Source organism: Amblyomma maculatum, chromosome 1 (assembly GCF_055883805.1).
Source record: "Amblyomma maculatum isolate TAMU_Amacu chromosome 1, ASM5588380v1, whole genome shotgun sequence".
In the NCBI taxonomy this organism is placed as follows: domain Eukaryota; kingdom Metazoa; phylum Arthropoda; class Arachnida; order Ixodida; family Ixodidae; genus Amblyomma; species Amblyomma maculatum.
This window is the reverse complement of record NC_139344.1, coordinates 259,316,637-259,336,126: the sequence shown is the minus strand read 5'-3', so window position 1 is coordinate 259,336,126 and position 19,490 is coordinate 259,316,637. Positions and strand designations below refer to the sequence as shown.

The following is a 19,490-nucleotide window of genomic DNA, read 5'->3' as shown; positions in this document are numbered from 1 at the left end:
TGCAAGAAGGAGCGCAAAAGCTTGAGAAACATGTAAAGTATTGTGCATTACAAGCGCAATGTTTTTTTTTCCTTCCTTTATGGGCCCATCGCTCGGTAAATTACTCTCTTCATCGTTTTATTTATTTTGGCTGAGGCCGTCATTGCGAGTACGCCGTTGCCAAGTTGGCCCTTGAGGGATGCGACGCCGCGGGCCGCGCCGGCTCGCTAGCTATCACGGAGTCTCCGCTTACGTCATAGTGTGCGTCACTCAACTCCAACTACGTAGTTGGAGGCCACAGTTTGAATTCAACCGGCGGGAACAAGAAAAAACCAACTTCTTATCGCAATATCTCAGCAATTATTCGATTTTTTTGCTGCCGGATATGCGGCGACAGTGTCACCAAATGTAGTTTATTAGATTTTCATACTATCTTTGGCTGTTTTTAGTGTCCCTTTAAGTAGAACCATTTTCGTTAGCCTTCACGTTTCAGCCTCATAGACGAGTGCAAGTAAGATGCAACTGTTATATACTTTCCTCTAGAGCGATACCAGTAAACTGCTAGTCATAATCTGCAAAAGTTTGAAAAATGCGCACACTAACAACAACCTACCTTGAACCAACACATAAGATGCACAACCCTCAACAAACGTAAGGGCATCACAAAATAGATACAGTCGATACCGGATATATCAAACTCAAAAGGGATCACGAGATAATTTATTATATAAAACATGCCAACATATCAGCCCCTCTAAAAACCAGAAGCGTCAATGCAGTATACGCATGTTAGTGGCATGCTTCCTGAAGCACTGGGCTTCCTGCCGGCGTACTGGCAGCCCACCCTGGCACGCACGTGCCAGGCGTAAAAAAAGAAAAGAGGTTTCACCGCGCGCATCTTTACGTGCTGCTCCATGGACCACACGTCTTTCAAAAAATATTTGTTAGGTAGACAGGTGCATTGAAGCTCAGGCTGCCCAGTTTGCAGTTGCATCTCAAGACGCGAGGCACAAATGGCGTAGTGGTTAAGGTGCACATAAAAGCAGCTGCAGACTGTGCCTGGAAAAGCCACTGCTGATCATGAGGTCAGAGTCTGAAACACGATATTAACTTAGTTGAAACAGGTTGCAGTCCATTTTTCCCTCTCCTTTAGCAGTGAAGGAGAGGGAAGAGTCACCACAGTTGACTATAGTAACCTGCGCACCCAACACCAGCTTCCCCGCACAACAGGAGTGTCACGCTGAAAACAAACATATACTGAATGTTCTACTGAACACAAGTCTGATGCAAGCAAACCTGAGTCCTATATATTTGCATGGGATTTCCAAGGGGATATTTCGAGAGTTTGATATATCTGAGATCAACTGTATACTAGCCATAATTTGATATATAAGATACGCCAATGGATGGGCTCTTTTGTAATACAGAAATGTGAATATGGTGCATGCATGCTAGTTACAATGGCGGATAAATGCGCGTTTATGGCTGACTGAACTGCTGACTACCAGACCGTGAGTATGCGCACTTGTTCACCCCATCGAGCGATTTTAAAATGTTAACGCTGGCAGTAGGTGTGCAAGGCTGCACAGTCAACCCGGTACGTCACATGCGCCAAGAGCAAGTGATGGTGGAGGCGTCACTAGGAAAAGCGCCCCTTGCAGGGGCACGGCATGCATTTTGATATATTGAATGTTCCACAGAACGGGAGACGATAAACACGAACACCACTCATACTTTAACATGGGTTACTTAAGGGGGGACATGGGTTTTAGAAATCGAAAAATCGCCGAAAAATTGAGCTTTCGAAAAAATTAGTCTGCAGCCAGTTCTGCACCTGTCTGCAAAATCTCAGTTTTAAGTTCAGTATTTTGCCCACAAAAACAATTATCGTCACTTTTGACCGAATTTCAACAGAAATCGACGCCAAAACGACAATTTTCCTGCGGCACACAGCTCCGGTTCCATGCATGCTACTGAAGCCATCTTGGTCTCAATTGAAAGAGCAGCATTCCCTCTTCAAATTCCCGCCACCACCATTCTCGCCAGTTTATTGGCCAGAGAAGAAAAAAAAAAATGCGCTGCGTACACCACGACACGGCATTTCTGCAGCCCGGAGAAACTAAAGGGCGGCAAAATACAGCGGCAGGCAAGGTATAACAGCAGCTTCAAATGCGGTAAGGCTGTCAGTAGTGTTAACGACCGATAAGAACGTCACAAGTTGGATGAAAATTAAAAGTGCACTGATGTCAGCCTCAGAGCACGTGAGGCACCCACCCAGCAAAAAGCTGAGTCAATTCAATCCAATATGGCTGCGCACGCCCTTGGTAGCACAGCTCGCCAGTTGCTTCCGTGCTGGCCGCTGCCAGCCCAGTTATTCCTGTACACTACTCTCACGCAGCGCTTCCACATAATTTATCGAGTACCCACCTAACGTGCGTATTGGTTTTTCTATTGTGGCAGCTGAGCCATGTGGAGTCAAAGTAATATATCGCGCCTCGCCTTGCAGCCGCCGCACGCCGAGACAGCAGAAAAGAAAAAAAAATCTGCATGAATCACATACTTGCTGTGCATTACATTAAAATGAAATTGCCCTGCAGAATATATCGTCCATTTTCCCTGACTCGACAAAATTTTTGATGGTTTCCCCGACATTTCACCGATTCTATCGTCCATTTTCCCTGACTCGACAAAATTTTTGATGGTTTCCCCGACATTTCACCGATTCTTCCCAGTGCATAAAATTTCACTAACAATTTCCGGTTTTCCCGGTTGCTAGACACCCTGCTAATGCCCCTACCAGCAAGCAGATACCATAGCTGTAGGTTTCAAGTAGGCAACCTGCAAAAAATACTGGAAGGCAAAGGTGTCTTCCATTTACTATTGTCCACACCTGTACCTAGCATGGCCAATAATAATGAACACTGTACACGAGCAACTCTTAGCAACTGACAGAGCTTATTTCATTCTGAATGAATTGCAGATTCAAGCTGTCTTATAAAGTAACTTTTGCTTCGCTTCCGACTTTTAAGGGTGGACGAAAGGAATTTCCGAACCACTAGCTCGATTTCATTTAAACTTTCATTTGACATTACAGCTGGCATCATCTCTCCAAATTTCCTTATTCTGCTACAGCAGTTTTCGAACACTGGAGCTCCGAAAGCAAAACGTGGTGATTTTCTATCTGTGGTTTATGGCTTACAGTGCTTAACGCCCAAAAGCAACAAAGGCCTTGCGAGACACAGTAGTGGAGGCTTGCAGAGCCACCACGATGGGGATTTTAAATTTGCATTTTTCCGATTTCTTGTTTCTGTAAATTGTCAGTTTACTATTATCAGTGATGCTACTAGAAAAATTAAATATGGAGCACCTAAATATTGAATCTAGAGTATGTCGTAGCAATCAAACTGACCTGGAAGCACTCTGGGACACGACGCTTTTAGTTTCCAAACCTCTTAGGTTGGTAAACAATGCTGGAAAAAGTTGTGTGTGATGCAAAAAGTGCTATAATATTAGGTTTGTCACAACTGGCACAGAACTGCATCTGACCAGTTTTCTATCCCTAGGTTTTACGCTGCACAATTAAAAGAGAGACATCTTCAGGAAATACGTCACATGAAGGATTTACTTGAAGACATACTTCGCATATACAGTCGACGACTGATTTTTCGAACACCCAATATTTCGGACGTGCTTGATTATTCGGACTTTTTCCCGGCCCTAGGACAAACCTTATGTCAATGTATTACGCGGCTCAAAATTTTGGACACTCTAGGGAGGGCTATTCGATTTTTTGGACATTCCAAGCGTCAGCCGGGCGAACTGCCACACGTTTTGAGCAGTGTCGCCGCCATCCTGTTTACTTTTTCCTTCGATAGCCTCGCAACCAGCGCCGGCCTTGCGTGCCGCTCCTCAGCTAAACTGACGTTGGATCGAGGCTATATTATTTGCCTAGCAGCTTCTGCTTCCGGAACAACGTCGCTGCTCACTGCTGGAGTGCTTTTTTTTCCTTTTAGCTTGATTGCTTTGACTGCATGTTCCTCTGTGTGTTTGCCGTGCGTTTCACGTGCGTTGCCGAGCATAGAGAGTAGGCTTAGCCGTGGTCGTGCCAATGTGAGAACTACGTTCTGTCGCTACTGTGGCTCGCATTTAATTGAATCGGCTTCAGTTCTTCAAGACAGCTGTTTCTGGATTTTATAAAGAGTTTTTTTTTTGTTTTGCGTGCAATGCGGCAGCGATAAGGTACTCAACGGAGTCGGTGTTGTGATCCAGTGCTTGGTGGTGGTGGTGTGCCTCGACAGTGGGAAAACCTACTCTGTTGATTTGCTTGGAGCACTTAGTGCGCTCGCCGATGCGTGAAAGTCTGTGGCACCCACAACGCTGCGCAATTGCTTCCACCAGGCGGGATAGCACCATCGAACAGCTGTCAGGCAGTGAGCAGCTCATTGACGACCTTCGCACTGCAGGTGTCGAAATTCCATCGACCGTGCAGAAATTATTCGTTAAGTGCTTGCGGAGTCTGAGAGCAACGACGACAACTCACTTGCAGCAGCACAGCCGACGAAAGCTGAGCTGATGCAAGCGGTTGCAACCCTTTCGTCGGAATACGGCGACACTACGACTCTAGCCAAAATTCAGGCAGACCTGTTAGCACGGAAGCGGAGCATGGTGCAGAAAAGCATTCGTAACTTTTTCCAGCCTCAAAGTCAATAGTAGGCAACAAAATTGAGCTTTCTTGGTGCTCATTTGTTTTTTCGGACTCCCTGATTTTTCAGACATTTTCGTGGACTGTTGAGAGTCCGAAAAATCGGTCGTCGACTGTACTCACAAACATAGCAGCTCGAAAGAGCTGATGTCTGGCAGCCCACTTTCCATTGCAAGGTTTCATCTTTATTAATCTCCTTCATGTTAGGCCAGCTAGTTCTATCACATTTTATGCACACTTGCACTTCTCTCACACGGAACCAATTAATCAGACTCGGTCACCTCTATATCCTTTTGAGTAGTAGCCAAGTTTTGATGAAGTTCCTGTGCTTGCAACAGAAACTGTGCTTGAACTCCGTGCAAAGCCTCTACTAACCCTATCCAATTTCCAATTAAAGAAAATATAAAGTGACTGAGTGCCAAGGTCATCATGTTGCACGATTGAAACAAATGGTGACTAAGAGCAAGCCTAGTAGCGCCATGCAACTGCATCCATTTGGACGGGCGGATCGTGCTTACTGCCATTTTTGCTGTCGGCCACTTTTCACAAATGTACTTTTACAGGAGTGGCTACCACTTATTCAGTACAACAACTTAACTATATAGCGTGGAATGCTGTCTAGGTATTGCAGTAGTATCCATGCTTAGTGTCTACACAGGCTCTCCAAAGCGAGGTAGTAAGGACATAACTTAGGACTGCGGCTCAAATACCATCCAACATAGCTTCTTGCAAAACTGCACGCGAGAACCAGTGTCGTTCACAAGTTCTGAGGCTAATGTTTCGCCGCAGTCATTCTTTGTTCTTTAAGCACACATTTTTGCGGACTGATTATTTTGAAGACTTCTAGGATTCCACAGAGTTCAAAAAATTGGTTATAGACCAACTCTGAGATTATAAACTTTGAAGGAAGACTTTAATTCATGCATGTTCCCAGATTGCGTGATTACATGACACATTGGCATTTTGTTTACCCATGGAGACACTTGTGAAATCTGGATGGGTTAGTGGGCAGGTAACAGAGCATATGTCGTATGCTATACATTGCGACTTCCTTTAGGTTTCTAACTAAAAACAATATCAACCTTTCTATATAATTAAAGTGCTGTGAGGGGATCAGCACCAGCAGCATAGAAATAATCTGCTTTTGCCTATCTCCTGTTGAAGAATTAGCTCAGCTGAAGGGAGTTTCACACTCTTTTCAAGCGCACAAGTACATTTGCACAGAGTGCAGGGCTCCTCCCAAAACTTCTTAGAAGTGGACAACGACGGTGCAGATCTGCGCCGTCGTTGTCCACTTCTCCTCTTTGAGAAGTGGGGATCTAGATTGGGGTGGAAATCTAGCAACCTGATTAATGTGGAAATTATTTGAGAACAGTGCAATTTCGTATTACTAATAATGACAATGAAGTAAAGCTCTACTGTTACATTTTTCATGAAATCTAGGAAAAAGAAATGTACGAGCTGGGAAAGCACAGTAGCTAAACATGCTGACACACTGAAAAGCGAAGTTTAAGTAGTAGGTTGAATGCGAATTAATTTCTTTCAGGGCATTAAAAAAGAAATTCTTACATCTGTGGCATTTTTCTCTATTTTCTGCCACTGCCAACATGCTTCTTTAAGAGTTTCAACGCTTTCTGGATGCTGTGATTATCGACTGCGACCGATCTGGACGCGCCAAACATCCAGAGTATCGTGTGAGGGCTCTTTGCGTCTGCCATAACAGCTGTCTGTAGACTGGCAGCAGTGAGAAAGGTGTGGACCTGTGACCATGCATGCTCCTGCATTGTGTCGCAGCTACTGCTTTTATCCAACAAAATTCTCCCCAATCAGGATAGGAAAACTCGTCTAAGCTACATGGGACACTAAGAAAGTTGATGACAGCAAAGCCCTAATGCCAACACTCTTGCATGCAATCTCTTGCGGCACAGCCTCGTTTTGCTGAGGGAGTTTAGAAGCAAGATAATCTTGACTGCTTGCATGTATTTATCGTTTTCACATTCTCATAAGGGTGACTGAACCTGAACTCCAGGACAGAAATAAGAACAAAGCTTGCCCACACCACATGCAGAGGGGCAGCATCGGTGTACGTGACAATGCGGCCGCACACTTTTCTAAAAGCATGTCCATCAGCTGGCGCAGCAGCAATTTCTACCAGCAAGGGAGCGAGTGGGATTCTCCATGCCATACACTGTAAAGTGATGTGCGCTTTTGTCAAGCCATAATCTAGGAGAGTGGTGGGGGGATCCCTGATAATGTGCATGCGAACTCCTCGACTGACACTTTAGACTATGCAGTGCTAAATTAGGGAAGCAGAGCATCACGTATAACAAAAATGACCATGGACAACAAATGTAAGTAGACAGAACTAAAACTTATGAAAACCAAGTGTTTGGCTTTTGAGCAACAAACCAATTTTATAAAAAAGAGACACGAGACAAGCCAGGGCGACATCAGGCAGTGGAATGCCTTCTGTAAATGCACTCTAGCCACGGAACTCTTCTCCGAGTGATGGCCCACTGGCCCTTTTTAGCTTTGATGAGTAGACGCCTGTTGTCTTACCCCACCCATGAGTGCACCTAACCAACATGCTTGACAAAGGTATTACTTTCGACAATTTTTCCCCAACAAATGCGAGCAAGTACAGGTGCCAATGAGACTACGCATGCCTACTCAGCAGTGTGAAGGCCAGGCTACTATGGCTCTGCTAAGCTTAAAGGTATGCAATCAATAAAAAATAAAGGTTATGAAAAAAAAAATTCAATTGTATTCCCCCCCCCCCCCCCTCATTTTTTAGTGCCCTTGTCGTTGCACCCCCCCTCCAACACACACACACAGTAGTTATCTCTAAAATTTTGCCCAACCTTACCAAAGCTTTACTGATGAGCAGTGTGGTCTACGTACCCTTGTTCAAAATCTATTTCACAAATTATGTTTTGAATTTGCATGATTCTTAAGTCATGGCACAAGAAATACTAGGGCCATTTCCTCCTGTCGCCTTTCCTGCTACACCAGTGCAGGAAATCTCCTATACCTACAATGAATTTTTGCTGCACTAGTGTAGCTTAAAAAAAATGATGGCCCTACTGCAGGACATCAGTTCAGCCCCCAAACAACCATCTTTAGAAGCACAAAAACAAGTTGCTTATAAATGAAAAACCAAAATCACTGAGACCACCTAGGAAAAGCCCAAACAATGAAGTGCCCACCTTACAGTCTTAAGTTAAATTTAACATTAAATAACTTAGAATGCAAATACTGAATTAATATATCAACCTACTGTTAAATAAAACACTGGAAACTACCACCCTCAGAAATAGCCCAGAACAGATACCCACATAACTAGGAGCACCTAGATATTGCAGAATGAATTGGCAAGGAGGTGTTAATTATAGCAGTTAATTTCATTTTACAGTTTAGACCTGACAGTAGAATTAAGTTCCATTCAAAATAGAAGAGGATGCTTTTCTGTGAACTCTCTATGCCACTTCATAAATGCTGGCACCACCAACCAACCACTTAAACAGACAAAAAATGCACTGCAAATACGAGGCAGAAAAAAAAAAGGGGGGGGGGGGGGGGGCATTTCATGGAAGACCCTAAAAGAAATGCGAAAGTGAGCTTTTCTGCATACAGGTGCCATGCTAATGCTGCATCCACTTATGAGAAACATTCTGTTTAACACTATAGCCAAACGGGCGAGTTGGTGGAACATATTGACTGGAAAACAGTGCAAGAGACAAATACCAAAGCTGAGAACCACAGGACGAGCGCTAAGATACACAGGATAGCGCTCGTCCTGTGGTTCTCTTCTTTGGTATTTGTCTCTTGCGCTGTTTTCCAGTCAAAACATTTTGTGCATTCTGATAAACATTGGATCTTTACAAGAAAAGGTACTTATGAGAATGTTATACCAGAGAATGTTACAAGAAAATCTACTCATGGTAAACTAAACGAACTCCAGTTAAAGCAACAGCTACTCCTCATAAAGTAAACAAATGAGGTAAACTGAGCTCATTATTATAGGCAGAGAAAGAGGACAGAACTTGCACCATTCCAGTAGCCCATGTTGCATCTCCTTTAAAATAAGCCCGTTGAGCTTATTGCAATTTAGCTCAACAGGTGCAGGAAAGGCTACCGTGTAGGGGGCACACCACTACAATTAAGCCCAAGAGAATCATAATGATAGCAGATTTTGAAAGAAATGTTACGTACTCAAAGAAGCATTTCAGCAAATCATACATAGTGCCTGTAGTACACAGCTTACTAGCTGTATGTTTTAGCCTCTTTTTTTTTTTGTAACCACTGCTCTTTTTTCTTATAACAGGACTTCTGGCCAAATGCTTTTTTGAAGACTGCTCACAACTTCCATGTCCCTGAAAAACAATGCTACTTTACATTTCAGAAATAAAGCCACAGACCAATTAACACTGCAAAAGGCAAACTGTGCAACGTCACCTGCTTATACAGACCAGCTAAATTATACCCATTATGGTACTGCAAGGCTTTCTAAATAACCTATGCTCACAAGTTGAATGATGCACATTCACATACTTAGAGCTTAGTTTATTCCCATTCCTGTCTCCTTTATGCAGAAAGGTACTGTTTTTGTCAAAAGCTCAGAGCCCAAGGGGTTTGCCTTTGAGCCACACTGTGTGGCTCGTAATGCATTCCGAGTATTCCAAATCTGAAGGTAAAGGTTTTTTTCTCTTACCCTTTCTCATAGGAAGGACTTTCATGAATGTTAAAGGAGCTCCCCTACAGTTTAGAAGCACATTCCCTTGGTTCTAAACTTTAGAAAGACTACCTTCAAGCCCACACCAACCGAAGAAGCTGTTCTGCTTTAGACACTTTATACAGGAGGCTGAACTGGCGCCCACATGGTGGCCAACCACGCCGCCAGCCGCCATTTTTGTGGTGCAGGTAGCAGACAAACTCACTCACATCCTGCTCCTGAAAGTGCGCTTTCATGATGTTACGGTAAGGCTCTTGTGCCACATTGATGTTGCTGGTTCGAATCAGCACGTATTGGAAATCGGGCCTATAATATTTCTCATGCGAAAGCTGCATGAAAATGCATTGTAAATATTTTTAGACGCCACTTAAAGGTGGGCACATGAGCAGGGTGTCTAGCAAACCACTATTTTCAATATCCCTGACTTCTCCAGGTTTTCCCTGATTATTTCAGGTCAAATTCCCTGACGAGTGAAGAGGCTCAAAAATGTAGCTGCTGATGATAATGACCATAGATGAATAATTTCGAACAAAAAGCTATTTATTAATCATATTCTTCAGTTTACAATAGTGAAAGGCTGTTATGCGTGTTAATGGCAGGTAAAAATGTAGCAAGTTCACTGAAAATTAAAAGCGCACTGATGCCGGCCTCAGCAGAGCTCTTTGATACTACCAGCTGCAAAATTTCCTATAGGCCCCATGTATCAAAAAACGGCGCTTTTGATTAGTCAAAATTCAAGTGTATATAGGGTGCCTCGCATCGAGGCACCCTAGGTCACGGCCGGTCTTGAGGGAGAGCGCGTTTCTCTTAGCGCGGTCTTAGCGAAAATTCTTGAAGATAACAGCTGTAGAATTAAGAACAGACTCGAGTCTCGGGACAGTCGAAAATGGTCAAAAATCGATTTTGAGAAAAACTCATTTTCGAAACGTTTATCTTTTCGAGCACCTGCACTCAAATTATTAACGCTGAATTCAGTCAGGAAATGCGATAAAATCGACTTTCAAAGCGTCACGGCAGCCACGAAATGCCCCCTGAAAAAAGGAATTGCGTTCGAAATTCCCGCGCAAGCTGCGGGTGTTGCAGCCGGCCGATCACCGCTATCTTGGGCTTGGTTTAAAGCTGCTTTCTTTGCGCAATATTTGTGATATCTCAAAATGGCTTCGCTCAAGCGGACTGACTGCGCGCTTGAAAAGCGCCGTTCCGAGTCTCCCATTGACTGGCGTGATGGCGCATTTTATTTTTTCTTGCTGTTTTGCGTTTGTAGCGGTGGCCGCCGCTTCATGCGCATCTCCGCTAGTGCTCGTGTTTCACGATGCATTGTTCTGTGCAGTTTTTCCCTTGCGATTGAGATGCTGGAAAACAGTACATTGTAACTGTGCACGCAACGGGCAGCCATAAGAAACGGGCGAGGAGCAAAAACCAGAAGACGTCGGCCACAAGCATGCCGTCGGGACAGTTGAGTTACAGCCAGTGCCAGACTTGTTAGATGTGTAGGGAACATCAACCACGCTGTCCGAAGATGACACCGCGGGTTCAAATTACAGCGCGAATTGCATCCCGGATCACGATAGTTGACGCCGCCGCCGCCGCGTACTACCTTATGGCGGAGCCGGCGCAGACTCTGTTCTGTTGGGAAAGGCCACGACCCAACGCGAATTTCACCTCGGCGTTAGCGCGGAATATGATGCCGGTACCGAATTCGTGATTGTGGACATGAAAGCGTTAAGCAATTTTATCGCACACACGAAATGCGGTACCTGTGGCGAGATCACGAAGATGTGAGCGGTCAACCGCTGAAGTATCACAATGGACCTCAGATATAGTTCAGCTCGCCGATCGTTTTAGCGCTGGATGCTGCTGGTGCGATTTTGTCGCGTACTACTCCCACGCAGCGCTTCCGCATATTTTATTGGGTACCCAACTCACGTGGGTATTGCTTCTTCTATCGTGGCAGCTCAGCAATGCACTGGCGTCAAACTAGTATAACGTACATCGCCTTGTGGAGCGGCCACAGTGGGGGCAGCGCGCTCAACCCCCCTAAAAAAAAAAAAAAAATCTGCATGAATAACATACTTGCTGTGCGCCAGCTTAAAATGAAAATGCACTGCAGAACATATCATGCCATTTTCCCGGACTTGGTGAAAATTTTGATGGTTTTCCTGATATTTCCCTGACTTTTCCCGGTGCATGAAATTTCCCTGACAATTTCCGGTTTTCCCGGTTGCTAGACACCCTGATGAGCTAGTCATAGCACTGCTTGAGCAGAGGTACGTGAAAAGGGCGCAGCGGCGAACACTGTTTGTGGATTCTCCCTGTTTTGGAATGAAGCTCGGACAATGATCAGAACAGCCCTTCCGTGAGCCCAGAAAGATGCATGCGGTTCAAGCGCACTAAAGGGGAATTAAGAGAATGCGACCAGACGGCTGTGGTGGGTGTATGGTGCTCTTACATTACTCTGGACGACGTGTCTGCACAAAACCCTCGATTTCCATCATTTCTGCACATGTAACATGAACATAGCGCTTCAGAGTAAACTCTGGGTCACCTGCAAATGTTCTAGACATGGTGCATGCAAATAAGCACAGGAGGGGCTCCAATTAAACTTTCCCAAAAGCTGCAGTACAAAAATTTGTGTGTCACTTTGGCCCACTAAAGTGCGATAAAGCAAAAGCCATTGTTTGAAACTTCGCTGATTCCTGGTTTTACTGCGTCTGCTTCTGTAGGCTGTGTGGTGCGGTGCTCGAGGAAGTGCCAAATAAAAGGCCCGGCACATGCCTGCGTGGCATAGGGATAATGTGAATGCAAGAGTCTTGGCAGGCTCATTCTTATATCACCCTCCCATATGAAAGGAGAGGCCCGAGTTGGCAGCGCCTGCTAAACGTAATGTCAGGAAGCCCTACGTCCAGTTAATGCTCAGCCATGTCAGCTGCCAGCCACCGCCTCTCGCGTAACGAAAGTGTATTAAGACTCCCCCTTTGGAGGGCGTGGACCTATGGTGGCCGTCATCTTGGGTGGCATCATGTGACCTAGGGTAGCCGCAAAGTGTGACACCTTCTGTGGATGACAGTACAAGCCATAAAAGGCTCTCGCCTTAACGAGCCACTGTCCACCCTCCAGTCGAAAATATGTTCTCCCCCGGTGACTGTGAGGCTTCGCCCCCAGAACGCAAGGCTGAAAAAATGTTTTTGCAAAAAGAGTAATTATTAACGCAGTTACAGCCACCGCAATCACTCGATTCTGTCGTGTTTCTCTCCTCCCACTTCCTCGAAAAGGTTTTTCACTCTCCTGCCTGGCCGCCTAGCCTCCGCAAGCCAAATTCCCCTTCCTTCTCTGCATTTGGCGGGACGTGGCACTCTGCGTGCGCAAAAACGAAACAGGCGAGGGAGCGCGCGCCGTTGCATTCATTGCATTCAGTCCGGCCGTGGCGAGGGAAAAGCACGTAGCGAGTGGCGCACATAATTAGTCTTGTACGCCCGTCCTTCACCCGTCAGTCAGAGAGAAAAAAAAATATATATTTCTTTAGTGTAGCCGTAATAAGGCTTCCAAATTGAAACTCTCCAATTTCATGGAAGTGCTGCGGCTATTGACCACTACCTGCACTTGAGTCAGCTCACAGCGTCATTGGACTCGTTTTCTCGACCTTGGCTCGGTTCAATCAGCGCTAAGCAATACAGCTTCCCATGCAATGTAGCGTTATTTGCAACATAGTTTTTTGCTGCTGTCGCGCGCAGCGATAGCCAGTCGAATCTGTCATGCTAGCAAATTTCGAGTGGCAATCTGAATGCTCCGTGCAAGGAAAGCATGATAGCGGAAGCGTTTGTCTGTATTGCGCACTACAAAAATGGCGGCCGGCGGCGTGGTTGGGAGCCACGTGGGTGCCAGTGCATACCGCATAGAGGTTATGAAAATTGCCCCTGCTTTAACTGACCCCACACTGGAAAGCTAACATCCTCTGAATAACAAACGATACACTGAAAAAATGCAGCCAATTCTACGAAAAATTCGGCAACTGCAATCGAGCCCATAGTACATTAAAGGGACACTGGAAGAGAAATGTTAAGGTTGCGCGCGTGCACGCACACACACTACACTTTGAATTGGCTACTTTGTGCAGGCTGTGGATGTGATGAAATTGCGAAGTGCGGTAGTGAGTTATCTTATTTTGGTTTGGTTTAGTTTGTGGAGTTTAACGTCCCAAAGCGACTCAGGCTATGAGACACGCCGTAGTGGAGGACTCCGGAAATTTCGACCACCTGGGGTTCTCTAGCAAGCACTGACATCACACAGCACACGGACGCCACTCTATTTCACCGCCATCGAAACGCAGCCGCCGAGGCCGGGATTCGATCCCGCTTCCTTGGGCCTTGGGCCACCTAACTCTCATATGCATTTCCACAACACAAGGCCACACCCCTAGCCACTCAAATACTCCATTTCATGCTCATCACCGAAAGCCTTGAATTGAGTGTTACCTCATTCCATCAAATGATGAATCCCCCTCAACAAATTGCTTCCATTTTTACCTACCAATCCATTCAGAGGGTATGTTAAGACATAAAAAAAAAAACTGAATATGGTGCCTTTCTAATGCTTATGCTTCTCTTTACATTTCCATTGTTTGCTGCAGTGTTTTCTTTTTCTTTATATTCGAGGGCGATGTGCAGTATTTGATGCTACTGCATAATATTGTTCTTAGCTTACATTGCAGGCCATTACACCAATTCTGAAATTTTTGTTTCCCTCAATAAGTTTCCTTGCAAGCAAAATAAGAAGTCACGAAACATGTCCCACACTAATGGTCACAACTATAACATTAAGAGAACTTTTTTTGCACTGCAGCTTAAATTATACAACACAATTAAGTCAAAAATAAACTGGGCTCAAGTTCTGTAGAAGCACACATCCCGGTCTCATACGCAATTAGCTGAAGAAAAAAAATGCAACCAGAAGCACAGTTCACAGCAGTATTGCCCTGAATTGGTTCGGTCTTGTTTACGGGATTTTAAACACCTAAGCGACTCTGGCTATGAGGGACGTAATTGAGGGCTCCAGATAATTTCGACTGCCTGGGGTTCATTACGCGCACTGATGCTGTCCAGCACATTGGTGCCTACAATGGAGATGAAAGGTGGCTGCCGCAGTTGGAATTGAACCTAGGTTTCCTGGCCTAAAATCGAACACTCTAACCACTCATCCGAGGCAAGGCTGCCATGAATTATCACCAGCTATGTGCAGTAATCCAGCTTTAGAGAAAAAGCATCTCACGAAAGTAACTGTATTCATGAAGGTCACTGCACTGCGGGCATCGCCATTTTTATATACTGTCATGAAATGACATTACACAGTAAAGTTTGGAAAGTTATCAAGCATCAACAGATGGCCAACCATGGATGGCTGTGTGCTATGCATATAACCAAGCTATCAATTGACATTTAAATCCAAATTGGCAATAAGAGGAACTTCTAAAAGAAACAACAGTGTCAATGCCCATTTACTGAGGCTGTTTACATACATTGTGTGCGCACACTATTAAGATCCTTGAGATGTTAAGTTGGAGATGCCGCATGACAGCACAAGCTTTGAGCAAACCCAAGCAGCTTTGGGCGCTTGCTGACCACCACATCAACAATACTATAATATGTATACGACATGGCAACACAGTACAAGGTTCACGGACGCGGTTACAGTGGGGCAGTTTTGTCCTCGGCCTGCTCGTGCACATGCGGAAAAAGCAGAGGCCAGAAGTCGAAGGTAACGCGTGCGTTAGGGTGGCCAAGCAGCGGCGCCCAATGGAGCAGGGCTCGCGGTGGTCGAGCGAGGCCTGCTCCACGGTGTGCGACCAACCGGCGCGCGCCGGGAAGGCGTGCCCGTACTCACCGCGGGGTCTCGCTGAAAGATGACAACCCGACCACCTTTGTCGCCTGTCGCCAGCAGGTCACCGTCATGGTTGAACTCCACGCATGAAATTATGTCCGCTGCACGGAGAGAGAACGGATCAAAACGAATGAACGCATTGTTTACTCTGTCCTTTTCGTGCATAGAGAAGCATGCACCAGGCCCCGCTGCCCAGCATACGCAACAAGTGCACTACCAAACGCGAGCGAGCCCGAGAACACGGACCGTTGCGCAGGGCGCTACCCACCAAAACGCTGCACCCACGGGCCAGCCTGGGTGCCGGTACTTTCAGCACGTCCGCGACAACAAAAACTCAGCTGCGCGATCAAGGTCACACTTCACGTCCCCGCCGTTCATCACACGTCTGTCACCGCGCCCCAGTGACCTAAGACGGCCGCGAACGCTCAGATATGATTAACTAAAGTCTCCTTAGGTGCCACTAAAGCGCTTAAACCACACGCGCACTTAGCACAAGAGCCCCTGCAGGACATGCACACACTATGCAGCGCTCAGTATATAGTTCACCATGACCCCTACACAATCACTGAGAATACTCACAAAATAATCTGCACAACTCAGCAAGGAAAGCAGGAATAAATCACATTGGCAACTTTTCCACTACAACTTCTCAAAATTTGACCACTGCTTAAGCCTTGCACTGCGGCCGCAGTTCACTCACCTTCTGTTACATCGTCGTCTAACGTCCCCTTCACTTGAGAGAAACACCACTGGATTTCTCCATTACCTGAAACACGCAGTAAATATCCACAGTGAAAGGCCTGAACACAAGTCGCTGGCCGGCGTCAAAGCGACTGCCATTATCGCAGCTGCACAGGAGAACAGTTTTTTCAAGGCTGAAGCATATATTTACCTGCCATTACAACCGCAATAAATAACGCGAAAAGTCTTTTGTACTTCTTGAAAAATTAACTAAGAGTGCCTGAGGCCTCTAGACATGTAAATTTCATTCGATGGCTTTAGATTTACAAACCAATAGTAGAAAACGATTTCAAGATGGCGCACTCTCCGACAGAAGCGCCTAACCTACGTCACAGCGCAATGCACCCAGGGAAGGGTAGGTTTTTTATTCGTTCTACTATGGAATTTCTAGCCCGCTAGTTCTGGTTCAGACGACGCTGGTGCAACGCGGCCGGCTTGCTCGAAGCAAGGCTTTGAGCAGTCAGCACCGATAAGTTTCACTGACGACAAGCGTAGGCAGCACGGTGCGCAAAGGCTTCGGCTCAGAACGCAGCATAAAGTGCGTTGCGGCTTAATTATTTAAAAAGCAATAACCCACCTGATGAAGAATTACGGACTTTGCTCAGGTCACTGGCGCGTAAATGGGGAAGTTCGGGACGGTTCTTAGGGGCTGCTGTGACAGGACGACCTGATCTCCAGTAATGTGTGCGGAACATCGCACTGCGCGCGCAGTGCGCGCATCTGGTGGCTAAGAACGTTGTCTGGTGGTAAGCGTGTGACGAAAGCTCCAAGCAAGGAAGAAGTGCTAGTTTCTCTTACTGGATAATTTTTCGTTTCGTTTGAACACTTTCTACCGACACCTTCCCGTTTTATTAGTTCTTGTTCAGTTTGCTCAGCCAGCTAGCTAGCCAGAGCCTTTAAAAAAAAAAAGAAAAAAAAAACAATTCGCTTTATGCGCGTGCTTGTCAAAGCGTTTGTAACCGTGTGCAAGATTTGCCACTAAAACTCAGGCAATCTTTAGCAATTTATCGCAGTTCGCTTGAGTACATATGACGGCGGACAAAAGTGGTATCTCGAGGCGGCCTACGTGCCGGGCTGACGAAGATAAGACGGCGCTAGCACACCTCCCGAACAGCTGACTGCCAACAGCAGACGCCGCGGTGCGACAGCACGCGGAGGTTGGGACGGCCGCTGTAGCCGACTTCTGCTATTTCAGCGTGGAACACGGGTTCGTGGTTGTCGACAAGCGAATGCTAGCCGGGGGGAGGGGCAGTATGTTGTGCCGGCGCAAAGGGTGTCGTCAAGGCCGCCGCCACCTAGCGTGGAGCGAAAAAATATGCACTTGTTAGATCACGTGACGGTGCCGCCATCGCTCATGTCGTGTGGGTAAGTGCTTGGAACCGTGCGCTACTTATTTGTGCGGCCCACGTAGAGTGCATCACCGAAGCCGCCAGCTGCCGGCCCGATCCGTCCCAGCACCATGAATATGCCGTGGAAGATCAAGGAGTTCGTGGATAAAGCGTAAGTAGGTCAGCGGCCGGTTGCCGATCCCAGCTGGTGGGTAGGCCTAGGCTGGCACCGCCGGATCGTTTTTCCCCGTCGGCTGATGACGGGACTTCTCTGCGCAGCACCAACATGGTGATGAACTACACCGAGATGGAGGCCAAGGTGCGCGAGGCGACCAACGACGTGGCCTGGGGTCCGCCGGGCCAGCTGATGCAGGAGATCGCGCAGGCGACTTTCTCGTACGATCACTTTCCCGAGGTGATGGGCATGCTGTGGAAACGCATCTTGCAGGACAACAAGCGCTGTTACCGCAGGCCGTACAAGGGCCTCCTCTTGCTCGACTACCTTGTACGAAACGGCTCCGAGAGGGTCGTCACGTCAGCACGGGAGCACATTTACGATCTGCGGAGTCTCGAAAACTATTCGTTCATCGACGAAATCGGCAAGGATCAGGGCGTCAATGTGCGCCAGAAAGTGAAAGATCTGATTGACTTTATCCAGGACGACGAGAGGCTACGCGAGGAGCGCAAGAAGGCGAAGAAGGCTAAGGACAAGTACATTGGCTTGTCGGGCGAGTCTCTGGGCTTCCGATACAGCGACCGTAACAAGTTCGATGACATGGACCACGGGCCGCGGCTGGGCCGTCGGCACAGCTTCGAAGACTCGCCCGACAACAGCAACGACGAAGAGCGCGACGAACGGCCTGGTGGAGGCGTGACGTACCGCGACGAGCCAAGGACTCCTAGTTGGAAGCCGCAAGCTAAGAAGCTGGACATGGGCGCCGCCGCGAACTACGGTCGTGAGGCCTCACCGCCTGCAAGCCCGGCTGCCACCACGGCGCCGGCGCCGAGTGTGCCGGCGGCTGACTTGCTGGGTGACATTGTTAGCACGCCTACCGCAAACGGCGACTTCGCCGACTTCAGCCAATTCCAGAGCGCAACGGCTTCGTCGCCCAGGTAGGTTCCCCGCATAGCTACTGTTATAGGCCGGTATCATAGCCCGGCTTGTCTCTTTGCAGCGCCCAGGACGAGTTTACGGACTTTGCGTCCTTCACACCGACGAGCAGCATTCCTAGCGGCCTGATTGACCTGCCCGTGCAGGCGACCAATGTGCAGCCCAGTTTGCAATCAAGCCCCGCCGCGCCGCCCGCCCTGCCCAGTGTGCAGCCGAGTCTGCATACGAGTCCCATCTCCCAGCCTGTCCTGCAGGCTAGTCCCCTGGCTGGCCTACAGCCAGTAGTGCCGGCGAGCCCGCTACCAGGCATACAGCAGACCAGCCCCTTGACTCCACTGCAAACAAGCCCCCTTGTTACTGGCCTGCAGACGCCACCAGCTGGAATGATGGGCCTCCCAATGGGCTACCCACAACCAGCAGCCTTCCACATGGGATACCACCTTCCGCCACAGGCTGGCCTTGCCCAGCCTGTGGCCTTGCAAGGGCTACCAGGTCTTGTCCGGCAGCCCAGCCCTGGGTGCACACCTTTGACACCGAGCCCTGCCAGTGCAGCACCATCTGCACTTGGGGGACCAATAGGTGGCCAAGCACCACCAGGAAAGTGTGGAAAAACGTGGGTGGATTCTGGTAGCATTAACATCAGTGTGGACAACCTGAGTTTGACCAGCAAGTACGCAAAACCGGCAGCACCTTCAATGAACCAGCTGGCAGCAGGCAATTCCTTGGGGCGACTGCAGTGAGGTCTCCGTGGCAGAAGTCTTTGAGCAGGGTGGGGCTCCGGCTCCCGGGGGAGCTCGTGCTGGTCACATATCATGCGCGGGGGGCCTCTGCCCCTGGACCGGTGCTTGTCTTCCATTGTTTTTCCCCCTCCCGTAACCCAGGACAGGCAGAGAAAATTGCGCTCAGTGACATCACCCCCGGGCTGAATAAAGCAATAGAACAAAGCAGCTCCAGGGCCAGCCTGCCTCCCCTTGACGGCCGTATATTTTTAATAAAAGCCTGGCCACTTGTTGATATGTGTCG

At 47.5% G+C, this 19,490-nt stretch overlaps 2 protein-coding genes across 3 annotated transcripts in view; one reads left to right on the top strand and one right to left on the bottom strand.

Annotated features, from left to right (window-relative positions):
* Positions 1-16,747, bottom strand: part of tws (protein phosphatase 2 regulatory subunit tws) — a 39,614-nt gene extending 22,867 nt beyond the window's left edge. The window contains exons 1-3 of one of the 2 annotated variants that reach the window (XM_084591003.1): positions 16,606-16,747; positions 15,988-16,053; positions 15,291-15,388 (exon numbers count right to left, since the gene is read on the bottom strand). In XM_084591003.1, coding sequence (XP_084447129.1) covers positions 15,291-15,388; positions 15,988-16,053; positions 16,606-16,723 — 282 coding nt within the window. In that variant the 5' untranslated portion in view covers positions 16,724-16,747. Of the gene's footprint in view, positions 1-15,290; positions 15,389-15,987; positions 16,054-16,179; positions 16,365-16,605 lie in introns of those variants that run through there. The other variant, XM_084591004.1, reaches the window with a different exon arrangement.
* A 416-nt stretch (positions 16,748-17,163) lies between these two features.
* On the top strand, positions 17,164-19,481 carry lqfR (clathrin interactor lqfR). Its single transcript, XM_084591002.1, has 3 exons — positions 17,164-17,528; positions 17,636-18,469; positions 18,532-19,481. Exons 1-3 carry the CDS (start codon positions 17,488-17,490, stop codon positions 19,205-19,207), a joined length of 1,551 nt encoding a protein of 516 aa, XP_084447128.1. The 5' UTR covers positions 17,164-17,487; the 3' UTR covers positions 19,208-19,481.
* The last annotated feature ends 9 nt before the right edge of the window (positions 19,482-19,490 follow it).